The following is a 23,882-nucleotide window of genomic DNA, read 5'->3' as shown; positions in this document are numbered from 1 at the left end:
TCAACCCATGTTAAGTCTCCCCTGCCCTTCATGTCTCTCTGTGCCCCCTCTGTTCTGTTTATGGTGTGTCTTTGCATGTTTGAGTTTCTTGTTTTCTGTCACCCTGCATTGTGCATTATGTTCTCATGGTTGGTCTTTTGTTACTCCCTCTAGTCTAGTCTCTTGTGTTCAAAGCTGAGTATTTCCCTCTGTGTATTTTGGTTCTTAGACCTCTGCCTTATGGTTTGTCTCTGTTTCTTAGTTGCTGTCTCCACTGTGTCTAGTTCGCGTCTCTGTGTGATACTTCCTGTTTTACTTTGAAGGTCCATGCCTCATGTGAGTGTTTCTAGTTTTGCGTCTCTGTCTCGTCCAGTCCTGATTTCTCCCAGCTGTGCCCTCCTTCTGTGTCTCATTCCCTCGTTATCCCTCTGTGTATTTAAGCCCTGTGTTTCTCTTTGTCAGTGTCGTAGTCTCCATCATAGCTGTGTGATTTTTCCCTGTGGCTCCTTGTGCTTTAGTTTTCCCAGTTTAGTTTATTTTGTATTGTTTTTCGTGTCCCACTCCACGCCAGCAATAAAGCTGTGTTTTTTGAGTTTACCTTTTGTCTCTGTGAGTTTGCGTTTGGGTCCTACTTTTGCCTGTACACAGCCGTACTGTGACAGTTTGGAGGGGAAAATAAAAACTCCCCTTCGGTGTCTTAAAACTAAAGTAATGAGCCTGGTTGGAAAAATGAGAAGAGAGGACATTGAGATGTTTGCGTTTAATGGTGGGACTAAAATAAATACTCGAGTAAATACCAGAATATGCAGCTGAAGTACAGTAATCAGGTAAGTGTACTTTGCTTCCACCTCTGACTGCTTTACTGTAAGTGTGGAAACGTACTGTTTCATAATGTTTAGTTTCTTGGATCATGAACTAGGGTGTTGCCGAGTTTTCCTGATCATCCACAAACACTTTTTCCTGCTCAGAAAAGTGTTGCAGACCTGCAGCAGAGTGCACGCTCATCCTGTGCTTTGGTGCCTTTTTCGTTTTCCTCTTGGCCTGGTGCGTCCTGGCTCTGGTGTGCTCTGGTTTGGCTCTGGGTTTGGGTGGGTCTGACTGTGTGGTTTGACAGGCTCGGTAGTTAGTGCCGGGCTGGGCCTGGGGCTGCTCTGGCTCTCAAGGCAAAGTCCAGAATAATGACTGGATCCAAGTGGCCAGGCTGCGGGACTGACTGCTGACTCAGAGGCTGGCAGAGCAATTCATTGATGTTATCCATGAAAGGAACACAGCTGGGATACATAAACATGACCGGATTCAGTTTAAAGGAGACATATTTACACATTATTTAGGGCTCCACTGCAGACTTTTTTTTTTTTTTTTTTTTTTTTTAACTAAAGTTGGGCTAAAAGCTCAGTTTATCCAGATTCTTCAGGTAAAAGAACATAAGTAATGCTGAGAAAACAAGTTGGCTCAGGCAAGAAGAGAGTAATGCACAGAGAGAGGATATGAACCTTGCATGTTGTGACTGCGGAGCTTTTTATTAACCAGCAGTCAGACATTAACCAGTGCTGTGAAGTCCAAAGTCTGTCCTATGTTTGTAAAGCAGGTGCAGAGAAACCACTGAGAGCCCCGTGACCACACTTTACCAGGAATCAAACCCACATCCTCCTCAGGATGCCTCAACCCTGCAGGGCATTAATGCATGGACACCATCCAGAGAAAACTTCCTTCGTCTCCTGTGTGGCTTCTATTATAAATACAGGAATTTTCTCACTGCTGGCTTCGATCCAAGGTCAGCAGCTTTTAGCACTTTCAGAGCTTTTTGTGGTTATTCAGAGGATTTTTCTGAATGAGCACAGCAAAGTTATACAGTTAGGACAGGAAAAATCAAACATCTGTCTCTCAGTACAGTGCTGACCATACTGTCTCAGCTGACAGGACAGTGGCTATATCACACTTTCAGTGCCTTCACTGAGAGACTAGCACATGCTGTGTTGTGGGTCAGTAAAGCTCTGGTCAGAGATGCTCTTCTTCATTGGTCCACATGTTTAACCTAAATCCTTCTGAAGTGAACTTTAAGTCCAAAACGTCTCTGTGTTGATCTAAAAAGACACAACCATAAGTCAGACTGGAGCTGCAAGGTTGTATGGTTTCCATGGGCCCTGAATGCAACACAACAGAAAATACCGCACAACAACAGCAGGGGGTGACTCCTGTGGTTTGACTGTGTAGTCTGTGAGTAAATGATCCTGCTTGTCAGCTGATGTCTGAGCTCAGTAACTGTTTAAAATTACAGTAATTTTAAACATTTACATCTATTACTTTGTTGTTTTGGTGTATTTGACCATGATTGAGGTTACTGTCAGGAGAAAAGCTGTAAAACTTATAAAAACAGTTCAAAGACCAAAATTTCTGGCCACCTTCACATTTTTGAAAGCCATACATTGGGTCAGACTGAATTCTTTGGCAGGCCAATTCTGGCCCCAGGCCTTATGTTTGTAGCTAAAAGCATGCACGGTTAGCCAATCTGTCTGCAGTCAAGTCCATCCCACATGAAGCACATGTGCGTCCTTTATATACAGTCTGTGGAGAGTACTGAGAGGTGGAGGAGATGCCGTTTCTAACATATAAGGACAGGAATCAGTGAGTGGGACTACAAACAGTGGCCGAAGCACCTGATATCAGCACCTGTGCTGGCTCCTGCAAATGAACCAAAGATAAGAGAAACTTTCGTTCCTGTCCAAGATCCTGGAGCTTCCCGGCTCCCTAGTGATCTTCTTCCTTTTCTGTTGCAGCCTCCCACAGTCCCGATTCCAGCTTCCTCGCGTCATTGTTTCCCCGGGTTTTTTAGTTCCTCGTTTTGCTCCTCTGGTTTTCCCGGGTTGCCTTTTGTTGTTATAATAAAGTGTCATTTTCTGCTAGCGCTTGAGTCTGCGTTTGGACCTTTTTGTGCACGCGCGCTGCGGCGCATTGCACTGCTGGATAGCTTGCTCAAACTCAATAAGCAAGTGTCTGCTGTAGTGAGATCTAGCTTCCACCAACTGCGCCTTATCTCTAAGGCTAGGCATTATGTTCCGCATGAGGACCTGGAGAAGCTTATTCACGCTTTTGTGACCTCCAGGTTGGATTATTGTAACTCCTTGTACTACAGTCTTCCCTCTTCTCTTCTTCTTAGACTGCAAACAGTCCAAAATGCAGCAGCCTGCCTCTTGACTGGTACCAGGAAATTTTGCCCTATTACTCCTGTTCTAGCTAGCTTGCATTGGCTGCCCATAAAGTACCGTATTCAATTTAAAATATAACTCCTTACATTCAAAACTATTAATAAATTAGCGCCAAGTTATCTTAGTGAACTTCTCAAATCACATACTCCTGCGAGAACACTTAGATCTGCCACTCAACTACTTCTGACCCAACCCAGATCTCGGCTGAAGTCCCGGGGTGACCGTGTGTTTGCTCTGGCTGCCCCGGTACTGTGGAATACCCTTCTTCTCGACCTCCGCGCATCTGATTCCATTGCACTGTTCAAATCATGACTAAAAACCCACTTATTCAATCTTGCCTTTCCCTCTAGTTAATATTTCTTTTATGATTTTATATTATGCACTTTTATGCTCATTTAACTTCTTGTTTGCTCTGTACCTGTTGCTTTCCTATGTATCAGTGACAGCTACCTGCTTGCATACTTAGTACTTGTTTGGTCCCATTTCTATTATCTAACTTCTGTTCTCTATGTTACTTGTTAAGCACCTTGGCATACCCTTGGTTTTTAAGTGTGCTTTATAAATAAAGTTTATTATTATTATTATTATTATTATTATTATTATTATTATCATTATAAGATAAAAACAAGAGGGCCTGCAGCCCTCAGAGAGGAAAGAATAGATCATTTAAAATATGTAAATATTTAATATATGCTAATGGTAATGTAAGTCTTTAACTTTGGGCTGGAGACTTTCTGGTAAAATGCTTATAGCCACACTAGAACAGGAGTACTTTCACAAAGTAGTTTTTTTTAACGGCTTTTTATCTAAAAAGACGTAAGTGCATTGTTATGGTGAATACTCTGATTTATGAGCTGTTCCCAAATGTTTATGACAGTGGAGCATCCATCCTGCCCACTCCTCTAATAACTCTGACCTTACTTTGTGTGACTGGATGGACTCACAATACTGCCTCTGTCTGTCCCCCCCCCCCCACCCCCCCACACACACACACACACACACAGTCATTGTTCACAGCCTGACACTCTCAAACACACATTATACCAATCTGCCAATGAATTCACAATGGAAACCATCTGTGTGAGTGTGTGTAGTGTAGGTGTTTATCAGTGTTATGGGGACAGTCAGTTTGCAGTGACTTTGCGGGGACAAAATGTAAAGCTCCTATCCACAGTGTTGGGAAGGTTACTTTTAAAATGTATTCCTCTACAGATTACAGAATACATGCCCCAAAATGTATTTTGTAACGTATTCCGTTACGTTACTCAATGAGAGTAACGTATTCTGAATACTTTGGATTACTTAAGATATTATCATGCTGGTTTTTTCTTTTTTTTTTTTTTTTTTTTTTTTTTTTTGTTTTGTTTTTTTGTGTGTCCCGTTTCGATCTTTAGCCATCAGAATTGTTGTCTTAAGGCCAAGAAAGATGCCAAGCGGATTTATTTTACCAAGTGGATCATCATGGCCTTGCCATATTGGTCCATTTGATTGACCTTTATTATAATTATGAATTTATTTTATTTTCAGTTGCTACAAACGGGACAGACATGACTGGGGGATAGGACAGGGAGAAAGAATGATAGAAAGAGAGGGAGAGAAAGAAAACCAAAGGAGAGAAGAGACGGTGAGAAGGGGGGGAAGAAAGAAAAAAAAAAAAAAACCAAACAACAAAAAAAAAAAAACACCCGGGTCACCTGTATGGAGAAAAAAAACAGAAGAGAAAGCAAACAACAAAGAGCAACATAATAAAAAAAAACAGCACCATCACAATAAACTAGCTAGCAGTAGATAACAGTAGATACTAAATAATAAACGATATTGTGCAGCACGCAAGATAGACAGCGCACAATGTGCTTTGAGGCAGCAGCCAAGAAAGCTGTAGTCCGCGTCTGTGAATACCCGTGTGTACACCTGTGTGGATCAGCATGCTTGTATTCCAAAGGTTTCTCCATGTAACGATCTGCTAGGGAGTGTGGGGAGCCACAGCCCCGTCCTCCAGGGTATGAAGCAGGTATGGAGGAGATCAAAACTCCAGACATCCAGAGGCCCCCAGAACACAAGAGACCAAGGAAGACCAACAGCTGTTTACAACTACATGAATGTGATTTATTACTATTACTGAAAGTCCGCGGCTCCGAACCGTAGTAAAGGGACCTCTGGCTAATACCGTGGGTTCCGTGTTGGGCTCGTAGCCGAAAAATAGCTTTACTTTGTTGTGTGGGTCAACTTTGCTTGCGAGAGACAGAGAGAGGCGTTGAAAGGTTCCAACGGAACTTATTGTTTCGGAGGAAAACACGACAGTCGAGTCTTAATAGCTTACTTACAACTGGGCTCGTCAGGCACTCTTCTTGGCTGAAGTGGTTATTATTATATTTACATGCTCCCACCTCCCGTTTCTGTTCGATGACAGCCCGTAGTTTTCCTTTTTCTCCCTCTCTTGCTCACAGACCCATAACGTGTATGGCAGTCCATTCTCCCTGCAGCACGGACTACACTGCCCATGATGCTACATTCTTTAGGGCTATGCCTGTAGCATTCTGCCTATTAGCTTAGCACAACAACAACAACAAAAAGGCGCTCTCTCACCCAGGAAACACACAGTCGCAGAGAGTGAGTGTGTCACCCTGTAACCTTGGCAACCATAACGCTGCCGCCTGCAATAACAGAACATAGCTGTCAAACAAAACCCAAACAGTCCTGACCCGCGACAATATGAAACAGGAAAGTACCGCAGTGTAATCCATTTATTTCAACAAAGTAACTGTATTCTAAATACCACCTTTTTAAACGGTAACTGTAACGGAATACAGTTACTCATATTTTGTATTTTAAATACGTAACGGTGGTACATGTATTCCGTTACTCCCCAACACTGCCTATCGAGCAGATAATAAAATCAAAAAGTGAAGACTTGGGTCAACTTTAAGGTAATTTAGGCTTCCAGGAGAGAATTTAAATCAGTGTGAAGGGCTCTGAAGTGACTGAAGCTTGGCTGTGTGAGAGCTTATGGTGATGTAACTGAGGCAAGACTAAACAGCTGATTATGATCACAGGAAAGTGATCCAAAGAGGTAACATGACATAAACATGGATTTAAACTGTACTTGTTTTTTAACACTCACTTCATAAATAACAGTTTAATGCTGTGAGACAGATCTCCTAACTTATGGAATAACTTGCCCTTGCACAATAGAGAGCCCTCTTTTAGAACACATCTTAAAACTAGTGCTGTCAGCACTACTTAAAACCCATTTTTATTCCTTGGCTTTTGACTGCAGTGAGACTTAGTTTATCTTTTAATTAAATAATTTATTAACTAATGAATTTTTTTTAAATTGGCTTTTATTTATATCTTATAATTGTGATTATTTAGTTCTAATGTACAGCATTTTGTGTCATCTGTGGTTATTTTTAAAGTGCTTTATAAATAAAGATAATGATGATGGTGATGATGATGATGAAGATCTGACACTTTCGTAAAAACATGTCTCCACACTGAAGTCAAAACTGAAGCCACAAAACTTTGCAGAATTTCCAGAAACTGTAAATGGTCATGTAAAACTGTACCGCCCAACCACAACAACACTGACGTATCAGTCTTTCGGATGAAGTTTCTTAATCCAATGACGTAAAGGTTTTGTTTTCTTTCTGTGTGTCTAAGAGGGAGCCAAGTGTTTGACCCGGGCCACTTAGAAGATTAGTCTGGCTATGTTTAAACCAAACTTAAACCTAGCTATAAACACACCCAATAGCCCGATGTCCCATGCTGGAAGTTACAAGTGTGGGGACCTTTCTGTCCCCACACGCGTCCCCACAGCACCGTTAAAACCAGCCCTCCACGGTGCGCTGGGGAGGAGGGTAAGAAACGCCCCCTGTGGGCGGGCCTTCCCGCTGACCGTGCGCCGACAAACACCGTGAGGGACTGTGCTCTGCACGCGCGGCTCTAGAGCGAAGAGCAAGAGGAGTTTGGATCACTCCGCCGGGGCTTTAACGTGAACTAGAGCCGCAGACGGAATAGCGGGCAGGCTGCTGTTGGTGCCCAGTCCCGGTACTAACTAACTCCGCAGACCGTGGAGCTCCACAGGTACTCTGATCTGAGGTCTACCGGGATCTGTGTGTCTGTAAGTACTGCGAAAAACAGAGGTACTACTGCTCTGAGGAGGGAGGGGGCTCACTATTCTGAGGTCAGCTCAGATATGTTTGTACTCGCAGGGCTCTGAAGCTTCACAGCTTCACCTGCTCACAGGTACAGGTGTACTCTCTCTCTCTGACACGCACACCGGACCAGATGCTCCGACCAGGGGTTTACTGTGTGTGTGTGTGTGTGTGTGTGTGTGTGTGTCTCAGGCTTTATTACATGAAGAAAAATGAACAGTTTAATGTAAAATGATTAGTTTGAAATCAGGAGGCTGGCACCAGAGTTGTGATGGTGTTGGTTTGTGTGGGTGGAGTAGATCAGTGTAAAGCAGAAGTCACACACTTTTTCTTGTGCTGAGAGCGGAGCAGAGACTGATGCTGAACTGGGAGAGGTCTGAATTGCAGTACTCTGACTCACAGTACACAGGACTCGAAGTATTTGAGTATCTGCTGCTAGCGTCCTGTGTTAGATACCACAGGGACCCTCACAGGTTGGGCTTTGCTGCAGTGTGAGGACCAAAAGCTTATTAGGCACAGGTGTTCCTAATGTTTTGTCTGTGTTAGTGGGTCAGTGACAGCTGCAGGCTGTGTGTGAGTCCTCCTCTTTGCCAGCACACACACAATCATCATCATCACCGTCATCATCACCAGTGAGGTCAGAACAGAACACCTGAGCCTGTGAAGGTGTAGTTGGAGCTTGTTACAGTTTCCTGTTCCTGTTTGTGTCTGTAAACAGGTTCACAGTGATCTCATCACTACCATCATCATCATCACTCCGCTTTAATCTTGAAATTTGCGAGCAGTAGGCGTGACTTCAGGTGTCTGATGGGGTGTGAAGCATGTTTTGGCGTTTGTGTCAGAGACTGAAGCGCACTGCTTTGTGACTGGCTGTTTGCTCGCTCTCCACCAACCAGATTAGTCTCAGAAATCCCAGATTGGTAAAAGCCTGGTGCTCAGCGTGGCTCAGTGATCATAAATCGGGTTCCTGGCAGTGCCGGTGCGTCAGCCTCGCTTTGGCCAGGGTCAGATTGACACTCGGGTGGGTTTCTCTGAGGTCATAGCGTTACCATGACACCAGGGAGACGCCTTAGTCATGCTCAGTCATTGCAGGAAGCCAAAATAGTTTTTCAAGTTAAAACTGGATTCATTGCACAGGACAGGAGCTACACAGGGTGGTTCTGCATCATGCCAGTAGCTGAAAGCTCCAAATCGTTCCTTCCATCCTCAGATCCCTGCAGGAGAACCGCAGCTTCCTCTCATGTGAGCAGCTGGAAGTTTCTAGACACACACGCCATATTTTTATTATAGCATGAAGAATATTTCTGAACTAGACTAACCCTAATAATCATGAGTAACCACGAGCTCAGGCACTGATTCAAGCTTTAAGGTTATTTACCTCTGACCACATTAAAATGATCATTCTGTCTGTGAGTCTGTGATGGTGTGGATGGTGATGCAGGTGGTGTAGGTGTCTGTGAGTCGGTTCCTTCTGTAAACACTCATAAATAAGAATATGTGATGTTCAGACTGTAAGGATGGAGTGGAGAGGGTTAGGGTGGTGTTTGAGCTGAAGCTGTAGATCAGGGTGGTGTTAGGGTGAAGCTGTTTTGGGAGTGGATGTGTCAGATAGACGGTGTACACAGTCTAGTGCAGGTAAGGTTTCATTCAGAGGGTCTGCTCTGACTGATGTTAGTGACGTGGAGGCAGCTTCCAAAATGACTCCTAATGAAAGCATCAGGCTGGTTTAAGAAACCACCCTCATCATCCATCAGCACTGCCTCGACTGAGCTGACCCATCACACCCGAGTTCACACTTGGGTTGAGGAAAAAGTCATCATCCGGGCTCAGAAATGAGGAGAGGAAGTCGTAGAGATTTATCTGGATCCAGTTTTCATGTTTAAAGATTTTTTAGTTAAAGACAATAAAGAAAGCACCAAAACTGAAGAGAGCTGCACCACAGATATTACAGACAATCAACAATAATCAATAAAAATCAACAATAATCAGAGTTCAGCGATACTTTGGATGGAGCTGAGGCTCACACAGGACCACATCTCAGCTCTGAAACTCAGAGAGGATGGGCCACGAAGACCTCAGTGACAGGATGCTTCACTGTTTGACTCCCAGTGCAACAATGCTGGTGTGAGTGTGTATGTGTGTTGTATGAATGGTGTCTTCACACGGGGGTCTCATCCCGGTTGGTTGGGGCTGAAACAAATGAGCCTGGAGGCGTCCTGTCAGATGCTGCTTGTCTTGGTCGGTCAGGAGGAGCTGTTCATTCCTGCTGCTTCAGCTCCTTCAGTCTCGTCTACTCACCTCAGGCATGAATGTCAGGGTCATCCTTTGAACTGTTCTTTTTCCAATGGAATAGCTGTGCAGCATGCATCTTTAACGACTTTAAAGAAAAAGTTTGGGTTTTCTCTGATCCACACAGGTACATACGCTATATTGCCAAGAGTGTTCAGTCACCCATCCAGATCATTGGTGTTCCATCACTTCCATGCCCATAGGTGTACAAAATCAAACACCTAGGCATGCAGACTGTTTCTACAAAGATCTGTGGAGGAATGGGTCACTCTCAGGAGCTCAGTGAACTCCACCGTGGTACTGTGATAGGATGTTACCTTTGCAACAAGTCTAGCGTGACGTTTCCTCTACTAAATATTCCAGTCAGCTGTTAGTGGGATTATAACAGAGTGGAAGTGATTAGGAACGGCAGCAGCTCAGCCACTGAGTGATTGGCCACGTAAACTCACAGAGCGGGGTCAGTGGATGCTGAGGATCAAAGTGCACAGAGGAACTTTCTGTCGAGTTAGTCGCTACAGACCTCCAAACTGTTTGGCACAGGGAATAGTTTGGGGATGGAGCTTCCTGTTTCAGTATGATTGCACATCAGTGCAAAAGCCATAAAGACATGGATGAGCGAGTTCGGTGTGGAAGAACTTGAGTTCTGACCTCAACCCAACAGAACACCTTTGGAATAAATTAGAGTAGACACTGAGAGCCAAGCATTCTCTTCCAACATCAGTGTCTGACCTCACAATGTGCCTTTGGAAGAATGGTCAGAAATTCCCATAAACACTCCTAAACCTGTGGAAACCCTTCAGCTGTTATATTAAACCCTATGGACAGGTGGATGTCACTCAAGGTGTGTGTGTGTGTGTGTGTGTGTGTGTGTGTGTGCGCGCGTGTGCGTGCGCGCTTTTGGCAGTGTGTCTATTCACACTCATTGATATTTGGTTAAATATCTCTTAGCAGCTGCACATCAACCAAACTCTTCTGGTATCCATCAAAAGCTCTGGCTGATATCAGACTCCAAAATTGGTGAAGTTAATTTCAATTGGTTGGTTTCCTGGCACAGACCCGGAATTTAAACAAAGTTCCTAAATGTTGCGGAGCGTTGAGGTTGGAGCTTTAGAAAGTTTATTCATGACCACAATCATTGTATGCAGTTTGTGCTGTGTGAGTCACCTCGGAGGGGTCAAAGGTCATCAGCAGCCGTAGCCAAAACATGAATGATGCTGTAGTGCATGTGAGTGAGCTTCACTCATCTTCTTTTCACGTTTCATCACAGCTCGTTTGTTTTATTGACTTCCTGTTTTCATTTTACGATCGTACATTTAAACAAACTAAATGATATTAATGATAAAAAGTGTATTAAGTTTAAGTTGATGCACTGTTTTCTGTATTTTTAAACTTTTATAAGGTAGAAAAAAACTTTTAAAACTGGAACAAACCCTCCCTGTGGCAGCATTTTGCACATTTCGGATTCTTCTGCTCACCAATCATTCACATCATACAGTACGTATCCTTTTAACTTCAAACTGACAGATATCTGAAGCAGGCAGATTTCCATCCTCGGTGACCTGCACTAGTCTGACTCTCAGAGAAAGCAGGAAGTCTGACATTGTGTGTCTGTTGTCGCTGCAGTGTGTTCGGAGCACGTCGCTGTGTTGGACACGATGTCCTGCCCTCACTGCCTCCTGCTGGTTCTGCTAGTTCTGCTGGTTCACGACCCTCCGGCTCAGTCCAGGCCAGCCACAGAGGACACGCGCACAGGTGAGGAGCATCTGAGGTCTGAGGGTGGACACCATGACTGAAAGACGTATCTAAAGTCACTTTTCAGACACCTCCTACAGTTTAACCTGAGTTTGCTTCATTTAAACTAGAATTAAAGCCGTGTTTAATGTCCCAAACTCAGACACGTCAGTATAACTGACACCAGCGAGCAGCAGCAAATCCTCACAGTCAGACAGCTGGCTTTAGCATTTCAGTTTAACTGGATCCAGGATCCCAGCATGGAACGAGACGATGTAGCCTCCTGATGGAGGCTTGAAGCAGTTAGAGCCATTCATACATGTAAACACTGAGGCTGAGCTCTGAGCTGTGACAGCCCTGCTGTAAGACCCTGGTGTTTAAGGAAGATATTACTAAACTAACTAAAATTCAGTTGAAGATTTGTCAGAGAAGTGCATCTCTCTTCTTGGAGACTCTGAAGCAGGATATTTAATTTATGCATTTTATTAATTTATGAAACCAAACTGAAGCATGTGCAGGTGAATTTCTGCAGTGAAGTAAAGCGGGGTGTCTTCGGCGTGGCTGCAGCTTCAGACGCTGTTAAATGTGGGAGTTATGATAAACACATAAACACTTTTCTGAAAAACTGAAATGAAAACAAAACGCTATAAACTCACAAATATTCCTTAACAGAGAATCTGAGACACAATAACTTGTTTCTTTTAATTGGCTTTTTTTAATGTCACTGTCACTGGCTTTTATTACTATTTTTAGCCTGAAGCAGAGGGCTGTGGTTATCTGAATAACCACAGTTCATGGTTAAAGCCTGGTGCTCAGCGTGGCGCTCTGATGATAAATCGGGTTCCTGGCAGCGCCGGTACGTTAGCCTCTTTTTAAGTGCTGCAGCGCTTGTTTGGGCCTCGCCCTCCTTTGTTTGAGGCTCGTTCACATCTGATCTTGACTGTGGTCGCGGTGTTTCTGTCTCCATGTTATATAAAAGCTCCTAAAAGTTTCCAATGAGAGAAGTTCTGTAAAAGGAAAGTGACTTTTCAAGGTTTGGTTGTTTGTGGCTGCAAGGCATCTGAAAACGTTTAGAGTGATTTTTTCCTGGTGAGAGCGAGGACAGCGCTCAGACTGGCCCTGTGAGAACACATGAAGCGCTGTGCAGCACAAACACAACAAACACACTTGCCTCGGGTGGTGTGTGGGTGTGTGTGTGTTTGTGTGTATGTGGGTGGGTATGTGCCGGTCCAACCATCTGGACTCCAGCTGAGTGTTTGAATCTGTAGTTTCTTGTTTTGCTCGGCTCAGGTTGAAGCCACGCCTCCTTGTGGCAGACGCAGTAACAGAAAATGATCCTGAGCTGGTTTCTCGTAAACAGCGTCCCTCGAGCCCGGCCCTGTCTCACTGTTCTTCTCTGATGTCTTTACCAGGAGCTGTACTTTCAGAGCCACAGAGCCTCTTACACCATCAGTCTACAGCAGAAGGCCTTCCAGGCTCCTGATGCTGGTTTGGTTTTCTGTTTGTGACCGCTGGTCAGAGAATATGAAACAGCTGAGGATATTTCTTTGAAGTGTTTAAGCTGAAACTGTTCTGCTCACTTCCTGCTCCAGGTTTCATTCTCAGACTCTCCCAGAGCTGCTCTGCATGATTCACAGTTCATAATAATCCCTCTTTATCTGACCCTGGGCCTCGGTCCTCTGTCTGAAACCAGCTGCTGTAGGTTTGTCTTGTTGAAAACTGACCTCCTGATCTGGAACGAAAGTCTTCTAAAGCTGTTGCCCTGTTTACAGTTAGCAGTTTATTTCAGCCACATGTTAAATGTGCCCATTTCACAAGCTTATGTTTCCCATAAAATCTCACTGATTCATTTTGGCATTACACTTCATTACACTTCTTCTGGTATGAGCTTTTCCACAGAATCAAAGCATCAAGAGGGGCACCTCAGTGTCAACCATATATTTGATTTGTGTAACATACTGGGATATTTAAAATTAGAATGCTTTTATATAGTATATAGTTTCTGTTCTGTCTTGGAGCGTTGTGACATCACTGCTTCTGGGATTACTAAAGTGTTTTGATTCCGATTCATGTCTAAAAAGGGCGGATGTTAGTTTATTCTTCTGAATGTGGAATCAGAGCGTCTGATGTCCTCTGAGATGCTCTCAGTCATCTTCCTGTGATACACATCATGTGTGGTCATTGAGGTTAATGCAGAACTGTAAAAGCTGCATGTTTTAAACAAACTGCCTTTTATTTTAAAGCAGACGCAGTGAAATCCTCCGAAGACGAAGAAGATGACGAATCTTCGTCAGAGGAAAACAAGCTGTCCGACGAGCTGTCGACGAGCAGCGAGAAGCTGCAGCAGCGTAAGCTTCAAACTGCTCTCTCTCTCTCAGACAGGTGTTTGTAATCACGATCCTTACGTGGCTGTGTCTCCTCATTAGCGCTGGAGCCGCAGTGGGTGATGCCAGACAAGATGGAGAAGCTGCTTCACGCCGTTCCTGCAAGCACAACGGTGAAGTTTCGATGCCAAGCAATGGGAAATCCGCTTCCCTCCCTGCGCTGGTACAAGAACGGGAACGAGCTGAGGAAGGACCAACGAATCGGAGGCTACAAGGTGAGTTTGTGACATCAGAGGAAGCTTCAGAGTTAGTTTTCCTTTTCATCCCTTTGGTTTACCTGTGTTCTGTCCTTCAGATCAGAGACCACATGTGGAGTCTAATTATGGAGTCAGTGGTTCCTTCTGATAAAGGGAACTACACCTGTGTGGTGGAGAACGAATATGGAAGCCTGCGACACACTTACCAGCTGGATGTAGTCGGTAAGAGTGATGGTGAACATTTCAGGCACAGCTGAAGCTCTGTGAAACCCCATATTCCTCCAAACTGAACAAAAACACAGCAAATCATCATTCTTGCCCTCTTATTTTACCTCTCTCTTTATCTCCATCCTACCTGTTTCAGAGCGCTCTCCTCACAGGCCCATCCTGCAGGCCGGGCTGCCGGCCAACCAGACGGCAGTGGTTGGCAGCAACGTGGATTTTGTGTGCCGCGTCTTCAGCGACCCACAGCCTCACATCCAGTGGCTCAAACACATCGTCATCAACGGCAGCAAAGTGGGACCGGACGGACTGCCCTACGCTCGTGTTCTCAAAGTATGGAAAGCTGATATAAATGTAGTCAAACTTGTTCCCTTTATTCCCCGATCACACCTCAGGGGATACCTGTGTGCTGCCTGGATAGCAGCGCTTTACATCAACATGAATAATCCCAGGAGCGCCGCTCCCTTTGTCTCTCTTAGACTGCTAATATGAACACCACAGACAGAGAGATGGAGGTGCTGAATCTGAGGAGTGTAACTCTGGAAGACTCTGGAGAGTACACCTGCCTGGCCGCCAACTCCATTGGGGTGTCGCACCACTCTGCGTGGCTCACTGTGGTCGATGGTATGTGAAGGTTCGCAGGTTTGCCACGCACAGAAACGAGCTCAAATCTCTGTTAATGTTCCCGATGTGATCTCTCCTCAGACCCTCCGCCCTCCCCACTGACCTCGCAGGCGTACCTGGAGATCTTCATCTACTGCCTTGGGTTTTTCATCATCGTCGTCCTCACCGCCACAGCAGTCATCTGCAGGCTCTGCTGTGTGCCGAAGAAAAGTGACTTCAGCAACCAGCTGGTCGTGCAGAAATTAGCCAAGAGCATGCCTCTGAAGAGACAGGTGAGGAGACAGGTGAGGCGCCCTCGCTCTCTCCTTTTTAAGATGTGCTCTCAAACGCGCTGGAGAGGAAATTGCGTATCACAAATTTAGAAGATCATCATTTAGCCTGGAGAAATAGTTTGCTGCTCTGCAAAGCCAGAACATTTTACTATTTCATTGATTGAAGAAAATAAGAACAACCCCAGGTTTCTCTTCAGCACTGTAGCCAGGCTGACAAAAAAGTCAGAGCTCTGTTGAGCCAACCATCCCTTGAGTAAGTTAACTAGTAATGACTTCATGAACTTCTTCACAAATAAAATTTTAACTATTATAGATAAAATTACTCAGAATCATTTCACATTTCACGTTATCTACAGCTATTTTCACTACAATTGATATTTGTTTAGTATTGTTCTCCAGTTGATCTTTCTGAGTTAACTTCAGTAATTACTACCTCGAAACCATCAATGTGTCTTTTAGACTCCCATTCCATTCTTACTCTGGATGGCATTACCTTGGCAAATAAAAACTGTAATTCATTATTATCAGGATGTCCTAAAAACTCCCTGAAAAGACTTCAGTTGATCCCAAATGCTGCAGCAAGAGTACAGACAGGAACTAGAAAGAGAGAGCAGATTTCTCCTATATTTTCTTCTCTTCATTGGCTCCCTGTTAAATCCAGAATTCAAAATCCTGCTCCTCACGCTGTCACCGTTAATCTCATTAGAATGATGCTAACGCCATAACTGCATTAACGTAGCAAATCTCTGTTAGCCCATGGCTGCACCATGATGCAGCCCCATGCATGGGGCGATCCGCGCTAACTCGCTAACGGAGATTTGCTGCATTAATGCGGTTATGGCGTTAGCATCATTCTAACGAGATTAACGCTGACAGCACTGCTTCAAACTTTCCTTTTTAATAAAGAATATAGTTAGGGCTGGATCACGTGACCGTGAATCCTCCCTTAGTTATGCTGCAATAGGTGTAGGCTGCTGGGGGATTCCCATGATGCACTGAGTGTTTCTTTACTCACATGTGTTTGTACCTCTCTGCATTGAATCATTAGTTATCATTCATCTTTGGCTCTCTTCTACAGCATGTCTTTGTCTCATCTTCCTCCCCAACTGTCTGCCCCTCCCTTAACCTGGTTCTGCTGGAGGTTTCTTCCTGTTAAAAGGAAGTTTTTCCTTCCCATTGTTGCCAAGCGCTTGCTCACAGGGGTCATAGGGTTATTTTTTTGTTTCCTTTGTATTATTGTAAAGTCTTTACTTTACAACATAAAGCACCTTGAGGTTACTGTTGTTGTGATTTGGTGCTGTATAAATAAAATAGAATTGAATTCTGCGTCCACAGGTGTCAGTCGAGTCGTCATCCTCACTGCAATCGGGGATGTGTTTGATGCGTCAGTCTCGTCTCTCCAGCGCGGCCACCACCGTCCTGGTGGGCGCGTCCCAGTACGAACTTCCCTACGACCCTGCGTGGGAGCTGCCTCGTGACCGGTAACCACGCCTTTTCTGCCCCTCGCCCCTCCCAATCTGCACCTGAGATTGCTGCAGCAATTGACATCAGGGAAAAGACTGCACTGTTATTTCTTCATCTGTTACATTCTAATGTAACCTGCCTGTCTCTGTGACCTTTGACCTATCACTAACACGACCAAACAACCAGCTTACAGACTGAGTTGGAGAGCTCACTGTCAGCTGCACAGCATGTTTCTGAAATTACGTCAGCCTCGTCTTCTCGGTGTGTCCTTAAGGTTTAAATATAATGAAAGTGAGCGTGAGATCAGCGTGCTCCTGTATCTGCTGACCGTTTGTTTGTCGTCCTCAGGCTGACTCTGGGGAAGCCTCTGGGCGAAGGCTGCTTCGGTCAGGTGGTTCTGGCCGAGGCCATCGGGATCGACAAAAACAAACCGACACGGGTCACCAAAGTCGCCGTGAAGATGCTCAAAGGTGAGAGAACTTGCAGGCAGCAGTTTAGGGTGAAAGATGCCCCCTGCAGCTGCCTCTTTGCAACCCACCTCCACCCTAGCTTCTCCATTCCAGCTTGTGTGTGTGCCCCTAATAAAATAAATGCAAATTACTTTATAAGGAAGTAAAGTTCTGACTGTGGTGGTGCTCAGTGAAGTCTCAGCAGAGCTCCAAATATAAATGTGGAAACTTGTGCAAGTGTGAGCTGCAGGGGGCATGACATTGAGGTTGTCGCTGAAAGATTACGTGTTGTTGCTACGTGCAGCCGATGCCACGGAGAAGGATCTGTCTGACCTCATCTCTGAAATGGAAATGATGAAGATGATCGGCAAACACAAGAACATCATTAACCTGGTGGGCGCCTGCACGCAGGACGGTGAGCACCGCCACGTCTGAGGTCTTTAAATTCCTGCCGTGTGAGTATTTGCTATTAATGCGTTTCTTTCATTCTCCTGGGGTTCGCCATGACCCGGAGCAGGTCCTCTCTATGTGGTGGTGGAGTACGCTGCGCAGGGTAATCTGAGGGAGTATCTGCGAGCTCGCCGGCCGGTCGGGGTGGAATACTGGAGCAGCTCCAGGCAGGCGTCACTGGGCAGCCTGGAGGTCAGGGAGCTGGTGTCGGCAGCGTACCAGGTGGCCCGAGGGATGGCATACCTCGCATCAAAGAAGGTCAGAGAGACTTTACATCATCAGGGCGCAGACTCTGCTCCTTTTCATGCTTGAACGATCTTGTGAACTCTGTGGGCATCGGTTTTCTTTTGCCAGTAAACACAGAGCGTCTGACGAGAAATCTGACACACGCAGTGCAGAAATATACTCACAGCCACTTTATTAGGTACACCCATCTCCATACTTTTATGCCTGGACTCTGCTGCTCAGAAGAATCGTGCTTCAGTTTAATTCCATTTCATTTAAGTAGCACCAAGCACAGTAACAGGTGCCTCCAGGTGTTTTATATTGTGAGATAAAGACCCTACAATTATAACTGATCATCATTTTTTTGTCTTGTGCTGGGTCTTGGTGCAAACTTACTAAAAATATGGAGCTGGATGAACAGAAGGGGTCTTGTGGGATTATAATATTATTTTATGCCATGTTAGACCCCTAATTAAAGATTGTGAATTATTATGTAGTTTTAGTTTGCATTATTCTCCTGAATTAGAAGAAGGTGGTAACTATTACATTTGTTAAACTGATTTGCATTACATTAGACTGCTGATTTATTGTGAATGAATGATATTGTTTTATGATGCATTATACTGCTGAGTTATAAGAAATACTGTTCGCAGAAAGCCATCGCCTTATTTGTCTGATTAGAAGAGAACAGAACATACTGGAGTTTTCTGCCCCATCTCAGCAGGAGCAGATAAACAGGGAGCCAAGGTCGTAGCTTAGGCGCTGTGTGAGAGAAAGCATGTGAATGTTTAGGCTTTTATGATTAGGTGGGGGCCAATAGAGGCTATAAGAGTTTGATCAATGCTCCACCATTTTGAGATCTGATGCTGTCTGCGTACGGTGTCCATCTCCCACACGTGTGATCATTAAATCATCGTTTGACTCAACCCAGCCGGACCAGTGTTGTTATTTTGGTTTTCCTCTTGTATCCATCCCCAATATTTGAATCCGTAACAGTCTCCAGCCTTTATTCTTTAAGAATAAAAGGGGGAGGGGGGTAGCTGTGTTGTGAGTGCATTGGGTTGTCGGTTGAATTCTCGGTGTCATGATGTAAAGGCTGACCCTCCCCTGTGCTTCAGTGCATTCACAGAGACTTGGCGGCCCGGAACGTTCTAGTCACCGAAGACAGCGTAATGAAGATCGCCGACTTCGGTCTGGCTCGAGACATCCACCACATCGACTACTACAAGAAGACCACCAATGTAAGTTGGACAGACTTTTATTTTGGCGGGGTGAAAGCCAAAGGTGACAGGGTGCTGATCTTTGGGTTTGATTGTGTCCGCAGGGTCGGTTGCCAGTGAAGTGGATGGCGCCGGAAGCTTTGTTTGACCGAATCTACACACACCAGAGTGACGTGTGAGTCCTCTGAAGCCTACCGAGCATTTGAACCAAGACTTCCTCTTCCTGTGATTTTACAGCATTTTACGGCTTCCTGTTTTTTGAGCTCATCACATCATGTGTGTTTTTAAAATAATTTACACTGGTAGGGAGAAGCAGTCTCAGCAGAGATGCCTAGACCCCGTTCTGTCTTCCTCCTCCTCCCCAGTAGTGCTATGTGATACAAAGTAAATACAGGGCTAATATTACTGATGCCGATATATTTAACTTATAGAGGCAGCTGATGTCGGGGAGCGCAGTGCGTACTGATTTATGACAAACCATCATCAGTTTGCGAAAAGATCATTAAATCACTGTGACTTTTACTTTCAAACTAAGAAGTTAACACAGTAAAACAGACCTTCTGGCTTTTATTTTGAAACTGAGCTGAATGTAGAGGTGTCTATCTCAGCGTCTGTAGTTTAACTGTGCTGCAGGCTGGAAACAAAGCGGACAGTCAGCACAGACGTGTTTCATAGCTCATGTTTGGAGTGTATATATATATATATATATAATTATTTAAAAAATGATTTAACACACTTCAGTGAGCTGAAAATATGCTGCTACAGTAACAGCTACAGTAGCTCACAAAAGTGAGTACACCCCTTAAATTTGTTGAAATATTTTATTGTATCTTTTCATGGGACAACATTAAAGATATGACACAATGTAAAGTAGTTAGTGTGCAGCTTGTATAACGGTGTAAATTTGCTGTAATCTCAAAATAACTCAACACACAGCCATTAATGTCTAAACCGCTAGTAACAAAAGTGAGTACAGCCCTAGGTGAAAATGTCCAAACTGGGGCCAAAGTGTCAATTTTTTGTGTAACTATCATTCTTTTCCAACACTGCCTTAACTCTGTTGGTCATGGAGTTCACTAGAGCTTCACAGGGTGCTGCTAGAATCCTCTTCCACTCCTCCATCATGGAGGTGGTGGATGTTAGAGACCTTGTGCTCCTCCACCTTCCATTTGAGGATGCCCCACAGATGCTCAATAGGGTTTAAGTCTGGAGACATGCTTGGCCAGTCAAGTACCTTTACCCTCAGTTTATTTAGCCAGCCACTGGTCTTTTTGGAGGTGTGTTTGTGGTTGTTGTCATGTTGGAATCCTTCCTGTGGCCCAGTTTCTGAAGGGAGGGGATCGTGCTCTGCTTTAGTAAGTTACATGTTGGCATTCATGGTTCCCTCAATTAACTGTAGCTCCTCAGTGCCAGCAGCACTCATGCAGCCCCAAACAATGACAATCCCACCAACATGCTTGACTGTAGGTAAGACACCCTTGTCTTTGTACTCCTCACCTGGTTGCCGCCACACATCCCTGACTCCATCTGAACCAAATAAGTTTATCTTGGTCTTATCAGACCACAGGTAATCCATGTTCTTAGTCTGCTTGTCTTCAGCAAAGTGTTTGCAAACCTTCTTGTGCATTATCTTTAGAAGAGGCTTCCTTCTGGGACAACAGCCATTTGATGCAGTGTGTGCCGTATGGTCTGAGCACTGACAGGCTGACCCTCCGCGCCTTCAACCTCTGCAGCAATGCTGTCAGCATTCACACATCTATTTTTAAAAGACAACCTCTGGATATGACGCAGGGCACGTGCACTCAACTTCTTTGTTCGACCATGGAGAGGTTTGTTTTGACTGGAACCTGTCCTGTTAGACTGCCATATGGTCTTGGCCACCATGCTGCAGCTCAGTTTCAGGATGTTGTCAATATTCTTATAGCCTAGGCCATCTTTATGTAGAATAACAATCCTTTTTTTCAGATCCTCAGAGAATTCTTTGGCCTGATGTGCCATGTTAGACTTCCAGTGACCAGTATGAGAGAGTGTGAGAGCAATAACACCAAATTCAAGACACCTTCCAATTTGCACCTGAGACCTTGTAACTCTAACAAGTCACATGACACCAGGGAGGGAAAATGGCAAATTAAGCACAATTTAGACATTTTCACTTAGGGCTGTACTCACTTTTGTTGCCAGCGGTTTAGGCAATAATGGCTGTATGTTGAGTTATTTTGAGGGGACAGCAAATTGACACTGTAGTACAAGCTGCACACTGACTACTTTACATTGTATCAAAGTGTCATATCTCCTATGAAAAGATACAATAAAACAGGAAAATGTGAGGGGTGTACTCACTTTTGTGAGATATAGTATAATGGCCAAAAACACTTTAACATTAGCTGATGCTGACTCTCAACTCTCAGTCATGACTGATGTCATGACTGAAACATCACTTTCACCTCTGTGTGAGCCACTTGGATATTCTTTGTCTGTCTGAAGTACTGTGACCTCTGACCTTTGTGCCGGGTGTGTGTGAGGGGTTTCCTTCCAGCAGCATCGTGTTTGCAGTGTTTTCATGTACAGCTGTGAAGTAGCTCTACACGCACTGCAGCCTGCACAGCTCTGCTCAGTGCTGCTCATGTGACCGCAGGGCGACTAATCACAGCAGAGCAGGGAGGTGGCTGCAGACATGCCTGTTGTCTGATGAATGGGTACAACACTGAACAAACTTAAGTACTGATCTGATGCCAATACCTGTGTTGCCACCGATACTGTCGATACTTGGTCAGTCCGCCCGCCTCTACAGCCCGGCGTGTCCTGGGTCTGCACTGGGGTCTCCTCCGATTAGACCAGAAACTCATCATGAGGAGGCGTCCTGTTCAGATGCTGAACCTGCCTCCTTTTTATGTGGAGGAGCAAATCTGCTCTGAGCTCCTCCTGAACTCCCGTCCCTGGAGCCCCTCTGGAAGCTCATTCCCACGCTCGTGCTCACGGGTGAGGGCAGGAACGTAGAACGAGCTGTAAATCTGCAACTTTGCTCTCAAAGCTCGACACAAATGTCTGTCAATCACCCGCTTTGCTCTCCTCCGACTCGTGAAACTCATCCCAGCCTGGAGTGGACCTCCACCCCAGCAGAAGGTGATGTTAAAGCAGCAAGTAGCTGTTTGACAGCTCCGATCTATGGAGTGTGAAATTAGATGTTGGTGCTAAAGATCATGGGTTAATGTTTACATGTTTGATGGTTCAGATGTTGTCTTCAGCTGAAGCAGAGAGATAGAAATGGTGATATAGAGGAATAGAGAAATAGCTATTTAATATTTCAATTATCAATAAATGAGGATTTTTATGAGTTATTTTCATGTGACAGTTGGGAGAAAATTACAGAGCTGCTCATTTATCTCTGTGTTCACAGCTGGTCGTTCGGGGTCCTGCTGTGGGAGATCTTCACTCTCGGGGGGTCTCCGTACCCCGGCGTCCCTGTCGAGGAGCTCTTCAAGCTGCTGAAGGAGGGACACCGCATGGAGAAACCATCGGCGTGCCCTCAGGAGCTGTGAGTATATCATCACATCAAACACTTCAGTCTGACACTTAAGCAGAGGAGCCGGTCATTCCTGGAAAACTCAGCAGAAGAGACAGCTTCATTAAATGCCAATATCTGAAAACATGAGACCTGGAGGATGAGCCGACTTTAAAAATCCAACATTTACCACTTTTATGCTCTAAATTCACTTGAAACTAGTCAAACAAGTATCTCCAGACAGCTGCAGCTAACAAACCTTCTGCCAAATCTGAAGGTCGCTTGTGTAGTCGCACGTGACTTCATGTAAATAAGGAAACACAAAGTCAGAGACACAGCTGCAAACATCTGTGATCAAAAGAGGATATTTTGTTTTATTTGGTATTGTGTTCGTTGATGTGTTGATCCGACCTGCGCAGTAAAGCGTGTGTTGCATGGTCTCAGGTATCTGATGATGCGGGACTGCTGGCATGCCGTCCCGTCCCGCAGGCCGACCTTCCAGCAGCTGGTCGAGGATTTGGATCGAACTGTCTCCATCATGGCCAACCAGGTGACTTGTCGTTTCTTTGTTAAGGAGTAAAACCTGCAAATGTCCTCCACTTCAGCTGTTTCTCTTCAGTTGGTCCCTCTCGTTCCTCTTTAAACATTTAACTGATGGGTGGAGCACTCGCTAACCATCAGGAAGACTGAGACAGATATTTTATTATTTCTGTAAATTTAAAGTTATCTGTGAGCTCCTGTGAAATTTATACCACAGTCTGTGTTGGTTTCCTCTCATCTTAGTTGCAGTTGGCTAACGCAGAGCTGTGTGACTGCCTCAGTGCTGAAGCCTCTGCTGGACATCAGAGGAACTGCAGCTTTGCTTTGAACTTTCAAAAACGTCATGATTGTATTCATTTATTTGAAGCGGCGTGGGTCTCTTGGCGAGAGAGCATTGATGTGACGTTGAACAAAGAAAAGTTAGAAGCGAGTTTTGGTGTCATGTGACAGAGCTAAAGTCTCCAGAGCTTCCACTTCCTGTTCTAACGTGTGATTCTGCCTCTGCAGGAGTACCTGGACCTGGCCGTCCCTCTGATCCAGTACACTCCGGTCCAGTACTCCCCGGTCAGCGCCTCCTCAGCTTACTCCTCCATCTCCACATAATCCTCCCGGGAGCCATTCTCCTTCCTGAATCATCTTCCTCCCATTTCCTGCACGGCGGTGGTGGCCCTGGGACGAGCTGCTTGGCTGCGGCCTGATGTGAAGAACAGCTGGACTGAGCTGAGATCAGGAAACAGCACGGACTGACGAGATGTCCTCAGTGTGAATATTGTACATAAAGTTTGTCTCATCTGAGAAACGGGACATGAAAGGGTCAAGGTGGGAGCGAGAGTCTGTATAAATGTATAAATGTGTAAAACTCAAATCTCCCTGATGCTCCTGAATGCCTCGTTTATGGATTTTCTTTCTTGGATCTGTAAAATAACTGATTAACATATTAAAATACCAGAGTTTTTAATGCTTTGTGAATTAAA

At 44.9% G+C, this 23,882-nt stretch overlaps 1 protein-coding gene across 2 annotated transcripts; it reads left to right on the top strand.

Moving 5' to 3' along the window:
* The first annotated feature begins 1,592 nt into the window (after positions 1 to 1,592).
* On the top strand, positions 1,593 to 23,882 carry LOC101470033 (fibroblast growth factor receptor 1-A). 2 transcript variants are annotated; one of them, XM_004556137.5, is made up of 17 exons: positions 1,593 to 1,753; positions 11,252 to 11,380; positions 13,603 to 13,707; positions 13,786 to 13,958; positions 14,039 to 14,162; positions 14,305 to 14,495; positions 14,642 to 14,786; positions 14,868 to 15,058; positions 16,394 to 16,539; positions 16,871 to 16,992; positions 17,276 to 17,386; positions 17,489 to 17,679; positions 18,765 to 18,887; positions 18,971 to 19,041; positions 22,264 to 22,401; positions 22,813 to 22,918; positions 23,416 to 23,882. In XM_004556137.5, the coding sequence occupies exons 1-17, from the start codon at positions 1,636 to 1,638 to the stop codon at positions 23,509 to 23,511; spliced, it is 2,280 nt and encodes a 759-aa protein (XP_004556194.1). In that variant the 5' UTR covers positions 1,593 to 1,635; the 3' UTR covers positions 23,512 to 23,882. The 2 variants fall into 2 exon arrangements, with proteins under 2 accessions (XP_004556194.1, XP_004556193.1); XM_004556136.5 differs by having other exon boundaries at positions 14,868 to 15,070.

The sequence above is a fragment of the Maylandia zebra genome, linkage group LG7, assembly GCF_041146795.1.
Source record: "Maylandia zebra isolate NMK-2024a linkage group LG7, Mzebra_GT3a, whole genome shotgun sequence".
Taxonomy (NCBI): domain Eukaryota; kingdom Metazoa; phylum Chordata; class Actinopteri; order Cichliformes; family Cichlidae; genus Maylandia; species Maylandia zebra.
This window is presented reverse-complemented; position numbering and strand designations above follow the sequence as displayed.